A 16,786-nucleotide genomic window follows, 5' to 3' on the forward strand; every position below is an offset into this window, starting at 1 on the left:
ATTGATCCAGGCTGATGATTTAGCATATATGAAAAAACAGCTAGTATAGTGACATTCAATAGTTCAGATCAAATACAACAACCTTGCCATTCAAAGGTCCTACCCTGGAAACAGAAAGGTGCCATAGCAGTTCAGCAAAAGTCTCATTCTTTTCCCTCAAGATTCAGATTTCCTAAAGAAAAAAAACTAAAAACAAAAGTAAAGTGATGGTACTGCTTACTGCAGAACAACAAAATTGACTTCACTCCTCCAGACAACTGCTCTTCTAACCAAACACTTCCTCAAAGAAACAAGTCTGTAACACTCTGTAATGCACTATAATGGCATTGCTAAAACTTTTCTAACTGGGGTATATCCATTACCATGTTGAGGTTTTGCATTTAATAAAACAAATATGCCTACTAATTTTATGCAAGTTCCTTCTCTTTCTGAGTCCACCTAAAACTCTTCAAAAGAGTTTGCCCTACTGTAAAACCATATGGCACCCAAATGCTGAGAAAATTCAAGAACAAGCATGGAGATAGGCTTGCCTTCTTTACAATGACATTTGTTAGTAGTTTGTTTTTAACACATGGTACACACTCAAAGGAAAAAATAAGTGTAATTTAATTTGTTAAATTTTGCTATTATGTTTTTAAAAAACTGTTCATTTATTACTGCACAGTAATCTGAACAGATGTAACAGATCTGAAAAGATGTAACAAAAGATGTTGCTGAAATAGGATTTTAATTTCTCTAACAATACTTTGAAACTTTTCAGCCTACCACTTAGACAATATTAAAATAGTTTTTTGCCATCACTGTCTTCAAGGTTGTGACCTAATGCTCAAAATAGCACTGTTCAGCGTGGCTGATAGTCAGTAGTCAGTAGAGACTCTTTACYGGAAAAAGAAATGCATTTTCACCATAGCCAAGGCAGAATATGCAAAGAAAATAATCTACAGAAGTTTGCCACATTTTCCCTGGAAAATGGCAAAACCAAAAAAGGTTTACTTAATCAATGATTTGCAGTTTTACAAACCTCAGCTCTAGCATACATCTCAGCTGACAGCATCTACTTGATATCAAAAAAAGTCTGCAGTGACTGCTGTAATGAAATACAGAGGAATTGGTAAATTAAAAAAATGAAACTATAAGAATGACATTTAGTGTTAAGGTACATGCTACTTAAAGAAATGTACTATTATCATTAATCCAAAAAGTCTCTGGAGYGGGTTTTCAACATCAAAATTACAGCAGAGCTGCTTATGCAAAAAGATTTCTACTGGAATACACTGCATCTTTCTTACCTGCTAAGTCCAAGTGCTTTTTTGAATGAACACTCTCTTCCTTTTGATCTAACTGCACTTCAGCAACAAACAGAAGTCGAAGTCAAAATTTTTGATTCACAACAGAAGTCACTGTATCAGCTTTTTTGTTACATATCTTGCCTATAACTAATGATTCCTCAAAATCAAATGGAATATTAGTATTAGGTGATTAAATGACTGGAAAATAAACACATGTAAAAAATCTGAACCTTATACTTTAAAAATTGCCCTTCATCATTACTGGGTTCCCTGAATACTGAGGTTCCATTAGACAGCTGAGCATCCAGCTTAGCTCATTGTTGCTGAAGAAACAGCCTTATTCTCCCTTCTACTTTGTCCCAGATGTTGTCCATGCATTTCCACCACCTGTCTTTTGCTGGTTCTAGCACAGATCTACCTCCTTGTGGGTGGATTTAGCTGCCCGAGTCAGCATGAAGAAAGAAACATAGTACTTATTTTGTTGTTGAGCTGATTTAACTCCGGAAAAAGAAGTAAAATTAGTGCCTGGCTAAGACAAAGACAAAGGAAGTGGTGGGAGCAGGGTTGCCTTTCAGCCCATCTTGTGGGATTTCACCATAAATGATTCATAAGAAATGTTTACAAATTACAGCTTTGTAAATCAATGCCCCCTACCCAAAAATCAGTAGAGATCCTACTAATTGGATTCAACCCAAAGTAACTCACTATTCATTCTTGGTCTCCCAACAGCATTGTCAGCAATGGTGAGATTTAAATCCTCACTTTCATATGAGACAATAATCTATCGCAATGCTCAAAGAGCTAATCTAATTTTTATATAATTTCTATAGGAGACATGTTTATATAATTCTATGCAATGTACAGTCAGGCATCAGGCTGATGCCCTGTTATAGTCCAGACACATGAAAGGTTGACATAGAGAGTATACACAGAGAATACCGTACAATTGGTTTGACCAAAGCATGTCTTTAGAAGCTGTTCATATAGTCAAATACATGCCAAAGTACAATCACCTTACTTCAAAGAAAAAAAAAAATTGCCTGAAGTGACAGTCATATACATTCAGTTTTCAAATGATGGTCCATTCACTCCACAAGAAGTTCTGTATTGGGTAATGTGACTAATTGAGAAAAAGATCTTTGTCCTGCTTGGCTAATGAAAGCCAGAAATGTCTTCTGAGTAAAAGAGCAAACTTCCCATTTCAACTTCTTAGCTGTGGAATATACTGATCAACATTAAGGAAATCCATCTTGAAGATACTGATCCTAGCTTCTGCCCATTATCAAACCTCTACTTCCTGAATAAGTGAAACTACCCAAAAGCTGCTTTCAACCTCATTTAGGTGCCACAAATACATCTCACCTGATGCAATTCAAAATTCATACCAGGACATGAAACGGAATCAGCAATACATGTACTGATAGATGCTAATGGATTTTTGCTGTTTTATTGGACTTCTCCGCAACATGGCTCAATGTTAAAAAGCACGTTAAAAATAAAACAAAGGACCAAGCAAAATGCTACAAATTATATGAAACCAACTTAAAGGGATGCACTTACAATACAGAGATAGGAAACTACAACTCTACCATCCACCTTCTCATTCATGAAGGTTTTAAAGGATTAATTTTCACTTAAGTCCTTTCTGTCAATGTTTAGACAAAGAGAACACTATGGACTTCAATGCCAATGTGCGCACTGGACTGAAAGTACAGCATGAATATGTTTTCATGTGTGATAACATTAATTCTATTACTTGGATAACATCAGCTCAATGATGAAGACAATCAGGTTGAAATTAATCCAGGCCAGATGAGAAATATGCTGCATCAAAAAGACGTTTGAAGACATGAACTATGGTCAAATTTGCACTGGTTAAAGAACTTAAGTGTATCTGCTGTTTTCATTCCAAATGAAATAAAAGTTATGCTGCTTTTAAAGATTTACCACATTGTATAATGTATATATAATCTAAGTGGTTCAAATACAAGACTACTGAATATGAGTGGACCCTTGATTTTAGACAAGATTTTCATTCAAAAATTAAATTCTGTGAGCCACCTCACAACCCATTTTAAAGTCCCTTTCCCTTATGATCTGCTTGTCAGGGATGCTGCATTTCAGACATGTGCTTATGCAGTTCAGCTCAAGAAAAGCTACTCAGACAAAGGCAGATTTACTGAGGGTCTCATGAGGCTCTCTGGGCAACCTCTGCCAGTGTTTCACCACCCTCACAAGGGACTTTTTTTTCTTCCGATTGTAGTTTCCTATGTTGCAACTTTTGTCCATTGCTTCTTATCTTGTCACCTCTGAGAGGAGTCTGGCTCCATCTTCCTTATATTCTCCCATTGGGTAGGTGAAGACAGCAAGAAGCTGTCTTAGACTTTGCATTCTCTTCTTACAGCTGAACAAATCCAGTGCTTCTAGCCTCTCCTTGTACATCATGTGCTTCAGGCCCCTGACCCCCTTGGCAGCCCTCTGCTTGACTCACTCTGTTGTGTCACATCTTACTCGTACTGAGGAGCCCAAAGCTAGACATTTTCAACAGGGGCACTACAGGCTAATCAAGCACACGTAAACTAAATTCTTCTCCTTACTGCTCACTCCTCTAAAGAGCAATAGAAAATAAAGCCATAGTTTTGTATCTTTACTCACAAAAAATCCATTCCTCAAGATCTAGGGCAAAACAGGGCAGCATTATGGATATAACCGAAGATTTTTAGATTAGAAACAGGAACTCAGTCTAGACTGCTGGAAGGAAACAAAACAAAAATACAGAACAAAACATAATGCCCTAACTGTGCCTTCTATATACGTATATAAGGAATTCTATTTATACACCTGTATATATAACTTGTCTTTTTCTTACCTCTTGTAACTAACTTGAATTCAATTTTTATGTACTTTAAATCCTTTCTGCTTTGCCTACTCAACCTCTAGAGTGACTAAACTACAAGCAGTTCCTTTGCCAAGATTAATCCAGATTCTCCTCCTGAAAAAATATTTTTTTGTTGTTGTTGAAATTCCAAGAACATTCAGTTCATAGCTTTTAGCACTTGAAGACCAACAAGGATAAATGAATTTTGCTGCAAAGCCGTAAGCAGTCTTCTAATGGCAGATTTCATAGTTTTGAAACTTTCTCAGGTATACTTACTGAATAATTTGAGCAAGTACCAAATAGCTTGATCTATAATCTGCAAATGGAGCTCAAATCTGTGCATGTCTCACTTCAGTTAAAAGATCAGATGTCTTCACTTTTACTTTCACTAGCCATGAAAAGCTTCTGTTCATCTTAGAAGCAAAGTGAAACTACCAGGAAAAATGCTAGCTGGGGAAAAAGCTGAGTAGCCTGTCCACTCTAACTTAGGTACATGATCCTTCATGGTAAGGGCAAGATGTGGGTTAACTGTTCAGTAACCTATTATGGAGGTAACAGAGAGAGTTCAGGTTGCTATCAGGTTCCAAAACAAGCCCTATTTAAATTCCATTACAATCTTGCCATGCTAAAACTGACAGCTTTACTGAAATGGCTGTTTCTACAAAACATAATAAAATTGGTGAGAAGGGCTGGCTGCATATTCTTTTCCAGTTACAAGTAAATATGGTTATTCTAAAACAAGGCTATTTTTATTCTTTTTTAACCCCAAATGCATAAGGGTAATTTCAAAAGAAAATTCATAGAATTATTCTTAGAAATAAGAATATGTACTCAATGCTGGTTATACTGAAAGACAGACGATACAAAATACAGAAAAGGAAACATACATCAGGCAAAACCTACAGCTGACAGAGAAAAACACATAAAAACAATTAGAAGTATCAAGAACAAAAGGACAGCCTAACACTATTATAGGCCTAACACTATTATAGGCCTACAATTAAATGAAGACTACTTTTTAATGATATGATAAACCCCCTAGGAAAAGAAAAGATTGTTTATTCACGTTAGAGTCAGCTAAAGTAGTGCTTTTTAGTCTGTTAGTAATTTAGGAAGCGGTTAAACAACATCCACTGATGAATTCACATTTTTTAAGTCAGTAGGATAAGGTAACATGCAACCACATGCTCCAAAAAAAGGGTTCAGAAGATACTTTTCTCCTATGTTTCAATAAACCTTGGAATACTTAGAAAGTTAATGTCGGGCCAATTTGAAAAGGACAAACAGCATGACCCACATAATTAAAGAGAAGTTAGTCTGATATCTGTTTGAGGGACAGTAAGAGAAAAGTTGATGCTGAATTCAATTAGTAGCTCAAAACCAGAAAAATATCTAATGCCATTAAAAAGACTGCCAATGCAACTGAAAAAAAAATACTTCATAGGTACAATACATGACTTGGCATAATATGACATTGTTACAACAGCATTATGTATCAGTAAGGCACACATTAAATGGTCAAGGACCGCCTACCTGAAAAATGGAGAACTAGCTCTCTGGGAAGACAGCACTATCAAATAAAAGGAAGCTGCAAAGATCCATTTCAAGCCCAATACTTCTCAATACTTTTATTATGACTGATCCATAATGACACTGTCACAGTCCTACCGAAGAAAAAATGCCACTTGTTGCTTCTGCCCTATTACAGAAATAGATTAGACAGATTTGAAGTGACCTGACCCCTACAACCCCTGTTAGCTACTGCCTCATCTCCTAAATACTTAAAAAGGCAGCTGGTTATTTCTTCACACATTTTTCTGAGAACCGAAAATAATGTGACTTACAGAAAATTTCCTCCATTTAGCTTTATAAAAAGAAAAACAGAACTGATGTACAAGTAGTTTCTCACCTAAAAATGATTACTAAGGAGCTTTAATCTATCAAAAAAATTTCAGGTTCATACTGCACTTTTATTTCAAAAGGATGAGAAGATAAAATATTGAAATGAAAAAGCATCAATATGGAAACACTGAAGCAAAATATTTCCATATATCTGATCTAACATTTATTTGAACACTCCTAGACTGAATATTAATTCTGATTTTAGAAACTGCCATTTCAACACTATATGCCTTCTTATTGCTTCTTACTGGGAGTTGTAATACAGCCCCTCTGTTCTTTCATATGGAAAGCCCTCAGTTCTCATCATATACCTAGTCATGTCCCCACCATGATGTGCCACACACAAGGGAAGCATTTCTTCCAGAAAACTCAATTTCTAGGAAGAAACAGGTGTTCAAACTACACCTATCATACATGAATGTGAAAGTACAAAAGTACAATTTTTTTTTCTGATTTATTGAAAATGAAACATAGTGTTCATCTCAAAAAAGAAAATACTGACAGCCTAAATTACATCAAGAAAGAGGGAGACAGAAAACAAGCAAATATAAATGTTATGGGTCTCATCTCAGCTAGACAAAGCCTGATTTTCGGTTATCTATTAGCAGAGAAACATAAAATTCTACAATGTCTGTAGAAGATTTCAAGAGACAGAAGATAAAATCTTGGCTTCCTTCTTTCATCTTAAATAAAAGCTTAAAAAAAAAATCATGTAGCATGGTCAATTAGATTAAAATGGACTAAAAAGGACATTACTATCAGAACAGAAGACAGAGTTCCTCATAGGAGACTATTTAACGTCATTCACTAAAAAGAAAAAAAATATATGGGTACATTTTATTTTATTTATTTTAATAAAAGAAACAGTAAGAACACTAAATCATTTGTCACAGACAAGGCTGATGAAAACTTGTAACACTTCTGGAAATAAACTCAGAAAACAACCATTTAGAGGAAGCAGTAAGACTGATGCTTTTTCTTCAGTAACACAATAATCCTACATAGCCGATGCTAATTGGTCAGCAATCTGAACCAAATTATGGATGTTTTGCAAATTAACTCTGATTCAAATTTCATGCTTAAAAAAATGGAATGTTAAGACTACAGCTAAGTATTATAACTACTTTGTTTGATGTTGCTTACCACCTCACCAGTTTTTGAAGTATGCAGCAGGTACTTACAATTTACATTCATAACATTAAGGTTCTATGCATTAGTTACATAACAAAATTCTGACACTTAATTCATGAAATCCTCTGAACTGGCAATTTACTAGAACAAACAAATAGAAAATCTTAACTCCAGGTACATGTTACTATTATGTGTGAGAAGTCAATAGGTGTACTGCATCAACACTCTGCCAGACAGTAGAAATATTTAGATCCCAAATTTAAAGTTGAACAAGGAGTTCCCACATTTCTTGTATGTAATTGTTGGCAAAATACTTCGCTTGTGAGGCAGCGGGATAAATTCAGTACCTGCAATGTGTATTTCACACCCTCTTTTTATTATTCTTACATATAAGTATTATAATGTAATATGCCCTCCACAGACAATGACAAGGTAATTTCTCTCTCAGGGATATAAATATCTATAGTTAGTAGCTTAAGCCATGACTGTCATACACTCATCAAATAGGAACATACCATAAAACAAAGACCAAGTATTACACAGTCAGACAGTAATTCCACTGTGTTTTCACTTACCATTTCACTGTACTTACCTTGGAATATAGCTTTATAAGAATAAGCAGTTTATAACAAGTGTTTGATACAGTGCCAGGTTGTAAAGCATTCTGTTCTTGTTATGTATCCTTTGTAAATAGCTAGCCTACACTGATCAACAGGCTTTGCATATCAAATATATTTACCACCCATGAATAACTTATTAAAAAGATAACACACAAAAATGCTGCATCTTTTTTTAAACTAGTAATAATTCACATCTATTTAAATTTTTAAAATTCAGTTAAAGACAACTTAAATATCAATTAAATACTGGTAAAAAAAAATCTCAGTCTTCTCTAAAACCTGAAGATGGAAGGTACCAAAAAAAATCCTAACATCAGATTCCAATAATCAGCTCTTTTTCTGTCATATCTTACCAGACTGTGTAAACATTACATAAAGCCTCAATAAATGTTATCGCTTTATTATGGCTTAAAGTAATATAGATATGAGTAAACAAAATCAATCTCTCTAAAAACCTTTTTATGTTCCTCACAGTTGAAATGCACTTTCATGTTTAAAAATAAAAACTTTGAGAAAATTAAAGTATTACTGAGGATTTACAATGACTTCCATGATTCTCTTGAGACATGGAAAGAGATGACCAAGAAAATGAAAAAAATAGTAACACAATTGGTATAAATAATATACAATGAGGGAAAATATTTAATATCATTGGAAAGTTTTGTTTTTTAAATACACAGTAGCTTAATATATTAATAATCCATGCACTACTGAAGCTTTAAAAATTATTTTTCAATTAAAACAATTACTAAAATGTGAAACTGCACACTTCAACTTTGATAGTTAATAAGATGTCTTACATAAACATTATTTTAGATATACATTAAGTTGTTCAAATTTAGAATTGCACAATAGGTATATAAAATTACAGAAAAATACTTCATTAGATAGCTGAATTTTCAACTTCTGGTATTCAGACTTTAAGATGAAGCAATTTTTTAGGGGCCATCCAAAAGCTATCTATAAAGAAAACAAAAATCATGCTGGCTTTAGAATTTTCAAAACACTAAAGCCTTCACACCAAAAAAAAGTAAATTGTTTCAGCTACATAAGCATGTTCTTGACAAAGTTTCCTATTCAAGACTTACTCATTCAGTGTATAAGAAAAATAAATGTAGGTAGGCCTAAAGATAGATTATTTTAGCTAACAGATTAGTAATAATATTCATGTACATAAAATCATAAAAACTTAAAAATAATATAAACTCTTACACTGAACTACTAAAACAACGAGGACATATTTTATTAATAAAGCAAGTGGTTAGAAAGCAGACAAAGTGAAATCTTACTGATTTATCAGTTTTTAAGAGAAAAAGGGCAATAAATCAATCTCCATGCTGGCTCATACTTTCATATGTGCTAAACAGATTATATTAGGTATGCCAAAATTAAGAATGCAACATGGTTTTACAGAATTGTGTCCACTATTTTTATTGAATTGATTCATCCCAAATGTGAACTGGGAGTTAACTGGCTAATGCTTTATGTGTGTCATTTTTATGCTAAACGTAAGTAACTTGGCTCAGAAAGACAGGTGTGAATTTATTTTTGTAATGGGAAAATACAGTGTTTTTAGCACAAAAACAGTCGTGGTATGCAGACACCATCACACTATATAGTACTACAGGGGAGAAAAAAACCCTCAAAAAATAATTCAGGTTACACAGTTTCAGTCTGGTGAGTATTGCATTGACAGAATGTTGCTTCAGCTACTAGATGAGCTGCTGAGACAAAAAAAAAAAAAAAAAAAGGCAGAGAAAAATAATTGCCTAAATTTTGGACACTAATTAAAATAAAAGCATACAACAATCCAGGAAACAACTGTATTAAAAAATCTGGTAAAAGATAAGGAGACTTAAAAGCAGTGAGAATCATTAAAATTAGATATTACATAAATAACTTCTTCTTCTGGGCTTTAGCTCTGTTTAAAAGATATAACAATACGACCTCTTTAAAAAACTGCTCAACAGTTACTCAGTATACGACAACATCATTGTCCTAGGTTTACGAAGGAAGGCTCGGCTATTCTTCATACTATTCCAAATACATTACTAAAAATTGAAGTTATTACAGCTGTAATAAATATATATTTTTAAAACATGTAATGTACAATTTTATTTACATGTAAGTCCATTAGAGAAACAATCCCCAGAAGGGAATGGTCTTAAAATAGGCCTATTTAAAATGCAGAAAATTCACTATTTTACTGGTGGTGAAGACAGATTTAAGAACGGCAAGTAACAGATTTTTATTAACTGACTGCAACCTGTGTTATCAGTTATTGGAAATACTGAAAAAATTCCATGAGTCTGTATTGCCTCCCCACCTATGTCTTCGCTGCAGAGGTGGCTTTTGTATGTGTTTGTGAGGCGGTGCCACTGAATTCATGACAATAGGTATGGATATTTGATATTCATATCGTTCCAACATCTGAGCAATCTTCTCACGAGTGACCCCATGTTTATTCCTCCTACAAAAATAAAAATTTAAATAAATTTTCTGGTATGTTTATATGTTTACAGTCTTAAAAAAAAAAAAAAAAAGAGAAAAGAAAATTTTCAGAGAACTCTTAATTTCACAAATATTCTCTTGCTTTTCATATCTGAAAGAACCAGATGTATTTTCCTGCATTACCTAGCAGTAAGCTATAAATACTTGGAAGACATCACTAAGTCAAGTGATTGCATACATTCTGAAACTAAAATGCTGTAACATTTACAATTTCAGATTTCATTACACTGTATTCTCATTTTTCCAGGATTTAACATGTTTCAAGGTTTATTTTTAACAATCCTTCATTGTACACATTAAATCATAAAAAATAATAAAGCCATTCTTCTTTACACAGAAATGCAATGTTATTCACCAGGACTATGTACATAAAAAATCCTAGAAGGTCTTTGCTTTCTATTTATTCATCAGATATTATATGGTATAGTAGCTAGTGAGTACAGGGATGAATGATGAGACTACAACTTATGAAAGCAACCAAACTCAGAAACTAGCATAAAAAAAAAAAAAGAAAGAAAAAAAGTTTTCAAAACCTTAACCATGGAATATTTTTCTCATCAATAAACCTCCATACAAAAATAAGGACCAATATTAGTATATTAGTTCTGGACCAGAACAGCATGCTCATGATACCTTTACCTAACAGTTCTTATTGATGCTTGCTGCAAATTTAGAAATTTACCAAAACACATTTAAGGGAGGAGAGGCCAAAAGAGTTGTCCTACTCTTGCAAGGTGTTTAGTGAACAGCTGCTACTTTCACTGAGAACTTGGTCAATTAAGAACCTGAGTAAAAGGCAATTAAAAACATGTTTTGTCATTAGAATATATCTATCTCCTTAGTATCTATGGAAAAAGATCTTAAAATTCATGTTAGTAGAAAATTTCAGACTCTGCCAAAAAGAAAACCACAAAGCTCACGCATGAACTGTATGTCAGAGAATTAATAGTAGTCTAACAGAACTGAATCTCAAAGAACAGATATTAAAAACACATCACACATGGAACCTTTCAACAGTGTATATAAACATTTATCATAACCCAACATATTCTCATCACCAAGAAACCTTGCTCAAGCCGAATTATTTGTAAGTCATGCCACTAGGCAACATAGCCACCTCTTTGTGCTTTCTGCCAGGGAAAGAAGGGGCACGGGCCCCCTTACCAACTTTCTCAATTCCTATAAAGGAGAAATCAATAATCAGAGCAAACAGGCTACAGCAGAAAGGGGATACTCTATAGAGAAGCATTTTAAAGGGCTGATTCTTTTCTTTTCAGGAATCTGACATGTACTTCTGTGTTGGAATAATATGCACAAGCTGATGAGGTTTCAAAGCATACTGCAGACAGCACACTCTAGTTTCATATGTGGAATGGAAGAAGAATTGGTGATCTCAGAAGTATTTAAAATTAGGCTGACTCCTTGAGATGCATTTTATCAACTTTCTTCTTTGGGAAGGAAAGATTTAAGTGGAGTATTTCTCTCACAGATGCTGTTCCCTGAGACATCATCAGAACCAAAGGTGACCATCACAACAGGCTCAATGTTTAATTGCTGCAAATTTTTACATCATGCTTAAAATAAAATAAAATAAAATAAATCCAGGAGCAGCAGCATGTTGAACTGGTTATCTAGCTACTCTTAACAGTTTTAATTTTATTCACAAATATGAACAAGATTAACGGTATAGGAAAAAGTTATCCCCTAGAGATATGGGGATTCTAAAAAGCACTCGACTCAAATGATAAAAAGGAACTGAGAAAAGGAAGTATTCGTCCTTTCATGCCAGCAGGTGGTAGCACAAACTTATTCAAGATTCTCCATATCTCAGTACTGCTGGAAAAAGATTATAGCTCAAGAGCACAAAACAAAGTGCACATTCATCTACAATTGAATGGAGTTGTGTAGTCATTTCAAGAATGAACTAGTTTTTTCCCTTAAAGAACAAGGCACGATAATACAATCACTAATGGCAAAATCACATCAAGCGTAGAAATCAAAAAAAATGCAGGAAATCTGTAGTATTGTGTCATTTAATACCAGAATGTCCTCTTCAGACATGCCTTCACTCATCTTTTGGCAGCCTGGCTATGCTGAAAGAGTATAAAGTCATCTCATTCTTAAACACAGATGTATCAGCAAAAGCCCTTAATAGACAATTACTCTTTGGAAGCTTGTTTTGCTTGCAGGAACACAGAATCTATTGACAAAAGTAAAGTTTTGTCACTATTAACTGTCTCTACACTACAAGAATCTTGCCAAGTAGAGAACACCACTATGTCAGCAAAGTAATCCTACATGGACATTATTATTGAAGACAATTAGCACATGTTCAATGAAGTCAATACCAAATTGCAGATTCATGATCATATTGAAGAAAAAAGAATTATAAAAAGCATGTTTGCATTTCACCTTTCAGTATATAGAAACAGCAGGTAACTTTTTGTTTTTTTAAAGAAACAGCATCTGTCCTAAAATACAGATTACACTGGATACCTGTTACCCCTCAAAAGTCTGAAACAAATGTACAACTATTTTCTGCTTCCTAACTGAGCAGTTACTCTGAAAGGATACAAACATGACAGATGGCAACTTTTTCATCCAACACTGCTTAAACACTTAAGAACCTTTCCCTTCTACCTGTCATTTTGCCACCTGTTTGTTCTCTGACTGGCAGTTTTCAAGATTTGCTAAAAATGATTTCTGAAAGCATAAAATCATTTATATAGAGGTCTAAATGATACGCAGGAAATCTTGAGCACTACAAGACATATGCATGTGCAGTCAAGATGTTTTCACAACAGTTGCATGCACAAAACTAAACTAAAAGCAAAATCATGCCCAAGTCTAAAAATAATTTGTACCTCATAGACATTCTGGAAGAAAAAAAAACAAAACAAAAATGAAACTAACACCTATTCCACGCTAAAACATTTGTCAACTTTTTGACATCAAGAATTCACCTAGTGTTGTCCTAGAAAGTCTTTTTTCTTTGAAGAAGCCTTTTCCCAGATGTCTCAAACACGCTGAACGGTGGTAGAAACACCCCTATAAGAAACAGCATCTTGAAATACATCTGACTTCTAGAACATTGGTGTATTATACCACCTGATAAAAGTTATTATCAATATAGATCAAACAGAACCACTTGGAGAAAAGAAAGAAAAAAAAAAAAGGAAGAGGTATTCAAAATATAATAAAAATCCCATGCTAACTAATTAAAGTAGAAACTGGTGTATTTTTTATTCCAACTCCCAGAAAGAACAAAATAGTCTTAATTGATTCTGTTTAGGAGGGAATTAGACCTTAGGACTTCAGGCTATTAAGAAAGTTGCCTGAATTTATTAACTTAGTATTTGCCCAAGTACTGCACAAAATGTTCAGCTCAAAATTCATAAGGGGAATCCCAGGATTACAATAACCTCTTTATTATTATCTATTTCCCAGACATGCTAATATTAAAAAAACCCCTAAGCAATAAGCTGCCTCCTCCAAGCAATAAAAAAACCAAACCAAACCAAACCCGCACATCAGCACTTTTCCTGAACTCTCAGTAAATTAAGTTTGATGACAAGGCACCTCCCTTCAAATATTTAGAGCAGTTGGAACAGCTAAAACATTTCCATCATTTCTAGGATACTCACAGGAATTGGTAGCAGCACTTCACAATTAAAGGGTTTTCTTTGGGTTTCAGTAAACACATATTTACTCCTACAATTAATGACTGGGCAATAAAATTCAATGGTAACAATTAATACTTCGTGTTTATTTTGTTACCTGTTAAGACCATGTGAAAACATGCATTTTCATGGGAGATACAAATTTGTCTTATGCAATGGAAATCTCACACTAAACATCTTAGCAGTGTCCGATTACTGAAGACAGCTTCCTAACTGAACAGTGCTGCACCCAAAACTAGAAAAACTTGTATTAGATCTCATCATGCAGAGAGAGGACTCCATCCCTAAAAGTAAGTTAGTGGTAGCTTAGGAGCAAAAGATATGAGCTTAATAAAATTTATGATGTATAAACATAACAAAGACTAAGTCAATAATGTGAGTATTATACATGTGCTTGATGCTTTATAGGAGCAATTTTACAACGCTGAGAACAATTATGAACCAAGTCAATTGGGAGAAAATAAAATGATGATCAATAAGAGAACTCCGAGTTCAACCATGAAAATTTTACACTGCCTTTCAAACAATGAAATCTTCCTAGGATGGATTGATATTTCACACATTTCTAAAGCAGATAAACCTGAGACAAAACATAAATTAACCAGAAATACTAAATAGCTTCACAGGCTTTCTCATAACCCACAGGACCAATAACCTATGCAACCAAAAGTCGCATCCTTTGAAGACTGGGGGTGGAGTTTCAGAAAATCCTGAAATGGAATAATCTGAACACAGGAACCTGCTTTTTAACCTTTACTGATTAGTAGTGGACTACTACTCTTTGACACTGAGGCATATATAAAAGTAGACAGAAGAAATCACCTATATTGATACATTCTTTGTAGAGCGCATAAGCATTTTGCCTTCTACTAATTTCATGGTTTCGATGATGTTTTATAGCAAAAAATTTCTCAGAATAACTTAAAGTATTCATTACGAGAGCAGTGTCTCTTACATGGGTCAATCATTTTTCTACTCACACCCAACCAAATTTTAATACTGACTTCAATGGCCAAGAAGCCAGGACCTCTATTTCTGTGTTCATGTTAATACCCATAACACTTCTGTTTAAAGGTTATTTAAATATGCATATTTTAATATAAGAATATTTTTGTATTTGTAGTTAAGCATTTATACCAATGAGAAGCTGAATAAAATATAAGCTGTTATATATTTTTATATATACAATATGTAAAAGTACCTTGATCACTATAATATAAACCTTACTTTTCTAATTCTTCGAGATCAAACTTCCACCAAGTATCTGGCTCACGGAACTCCACTCCGTATCCCTTTTCTAGAGCCTGCAGCAAGGAAAGAAAAATGTCTGATATATGTATCTATACTATATAAAATTTGTATAGCAGTGACTATAACAAGATGCTTACAGACCAGTATAATAAACATACGTAGTTAACTCTACAGTGGTAACATGCTGAATTTCACTTACCCTAAAACCTGTCATGGCTTTCATGCCAGGCTAGGCAAATTAGGTCTAATCAAATCCTTTTATCAGTCTGGATTATTGCCATACAAGTTACTGATTGTATCAAAAAGTAGTCTCTAGAGATTTCAGTAAGGAAAATGTTTCTGAACAAGGCAGACCAGTTTATCACATGCGAAGGCATACTTGCAAAGTTAAGCTGTAACAGATAATATATTTACATGACAAAACCTACCATTTCCACATATGGCTTCATTTCCCAGGCTTGAGTATTAGTGTTGTCTATTATAATTGGAGATTTTCCCTGCTCCATTGCTTGCTTTGCTGCAATGAAAAATACAGAGAGTTAATAAAAAATAATGCAATTCAAATAAAATGGTGAATGCAAGCACACTGTTCTAGAATTTTTTTGCATTTATCTGGTCTGACTCAAACATAAAGTGTTCTAAGAGAAGGATCAAAACCAGTGTAAGGTATACACAGGAGTGAAAAGAATTAGAAAAAAAAAAAAAAGAAGAAGCAACGGACATAAAATGAGGTGGTGGTGAACTGATGTAAAGGGGTAAACGGGAAATGTTAAAATCAAAAACAACACAGCAGAGCTGCTCAAAGTCTGAGGCCTAGTAAACACCAATACTGAGATCTCTGCATGAAACCCTATCCTGGTTCCAGCTTTACCAGCCCTGCCAGCTAACACATGCTGCATTTACAACTGGGACCTGTGCTTAGGTATTGAGTTCTTTTTCAATAAACTACTAAGAAATACATGATCTTCACAGAAAGACATCACATTTCTGAAATCTTGGTGAGATCCATTAAAAAAAAAAAAAGTACAATCAAGCTGTCTCTCCTTGAATGACTTTTGAAGTCACTGCTCAATTTCAGCCAAATCCAAAAGAGGGCAGAAACCTGAGGAATAAGGAGCTGCTTCTAGGTTCTATGAAACCACAACTGGAAAGAAGGCACATCCAAATTGGCACCTCCAGTGATGGAAAAACATACCAAATGCAGCCATGACACGATCTGTTTAGCAGGATACTTATGCAGTGGCATGCTTTTAATATAGGACTAGCAAGATTACACTGCTTTTTACCCAGTAGGAGCATCCTAAGGATTACAGGACAGAATTGAGATTGGTGCGGTTGAAGGAGTTTAGGGGACAAAACATGAAAAGTTGTTGGGTATCTGAGATTCGTAAGTTCCACAGCATAGAAGACTACCCTGATGCCTAAAACGGTATCTCTTCATAAACCCAAGGCTGTTTTAGCCTTGATAAATCAATTAAGCATCCTTCTAATTTCAAAATGGGAGGATATTTTAAACAACTGTGC

General features: G+C 34.3%; 1 protein-coding gene across 3 annotated transcripts in view; it reads right to left on the reverse strand.

The window, feature by feature from the left end:
• Nucleotides 1–16,786, reverse strand: part of N4BP2L2 (NEDD4 binding protein 2 like 2) — a 47,739-nt gene that overhangs the window by 15,366 nt on the left and 15,587 nt on the right. For all 3 annotated transcript variants that reach the window (XM_026079625.1, XM_026079636.1, XM_026079614.1), the window contains 3 exons: nucleotides 15,691–15,779; nucleotides 15,239–15,315; nucleotides 10,147–10,290 (listed from right to left, as the gene is read on the reverse strand). In XM_026079625.1, coding sequence (XP_025935410.1) covers nucleotides 10,147–10,290; nucleotides 15,239–15,315; nucleotides 15,691–15,779 — 310 coding nt within the window. The remainder of the gene's footprint in view (nucleotides 1–10,146; nucleotides 10,291–15,238; nucleotides 15,316–15,690; nucleotides 15,780–16,786) is intronic.

The sequence above is a fragment of the Apteryx rowi genome, unplaced genomic scaffold (assembly GCF_003343035.1).
Source record: "Apteryx rowi isolate R43461 unplaced genomic scaffold, aptRow1 scaffold_1148, whole genome shotgun sequence".
NCBI classification, from domain to species: domain Eukaryota; kingdom Metazoa; phylum Chordata; class Aves; order Apterygiformes; family Apterygidae; genus Apteryx; species Apteryx rowi.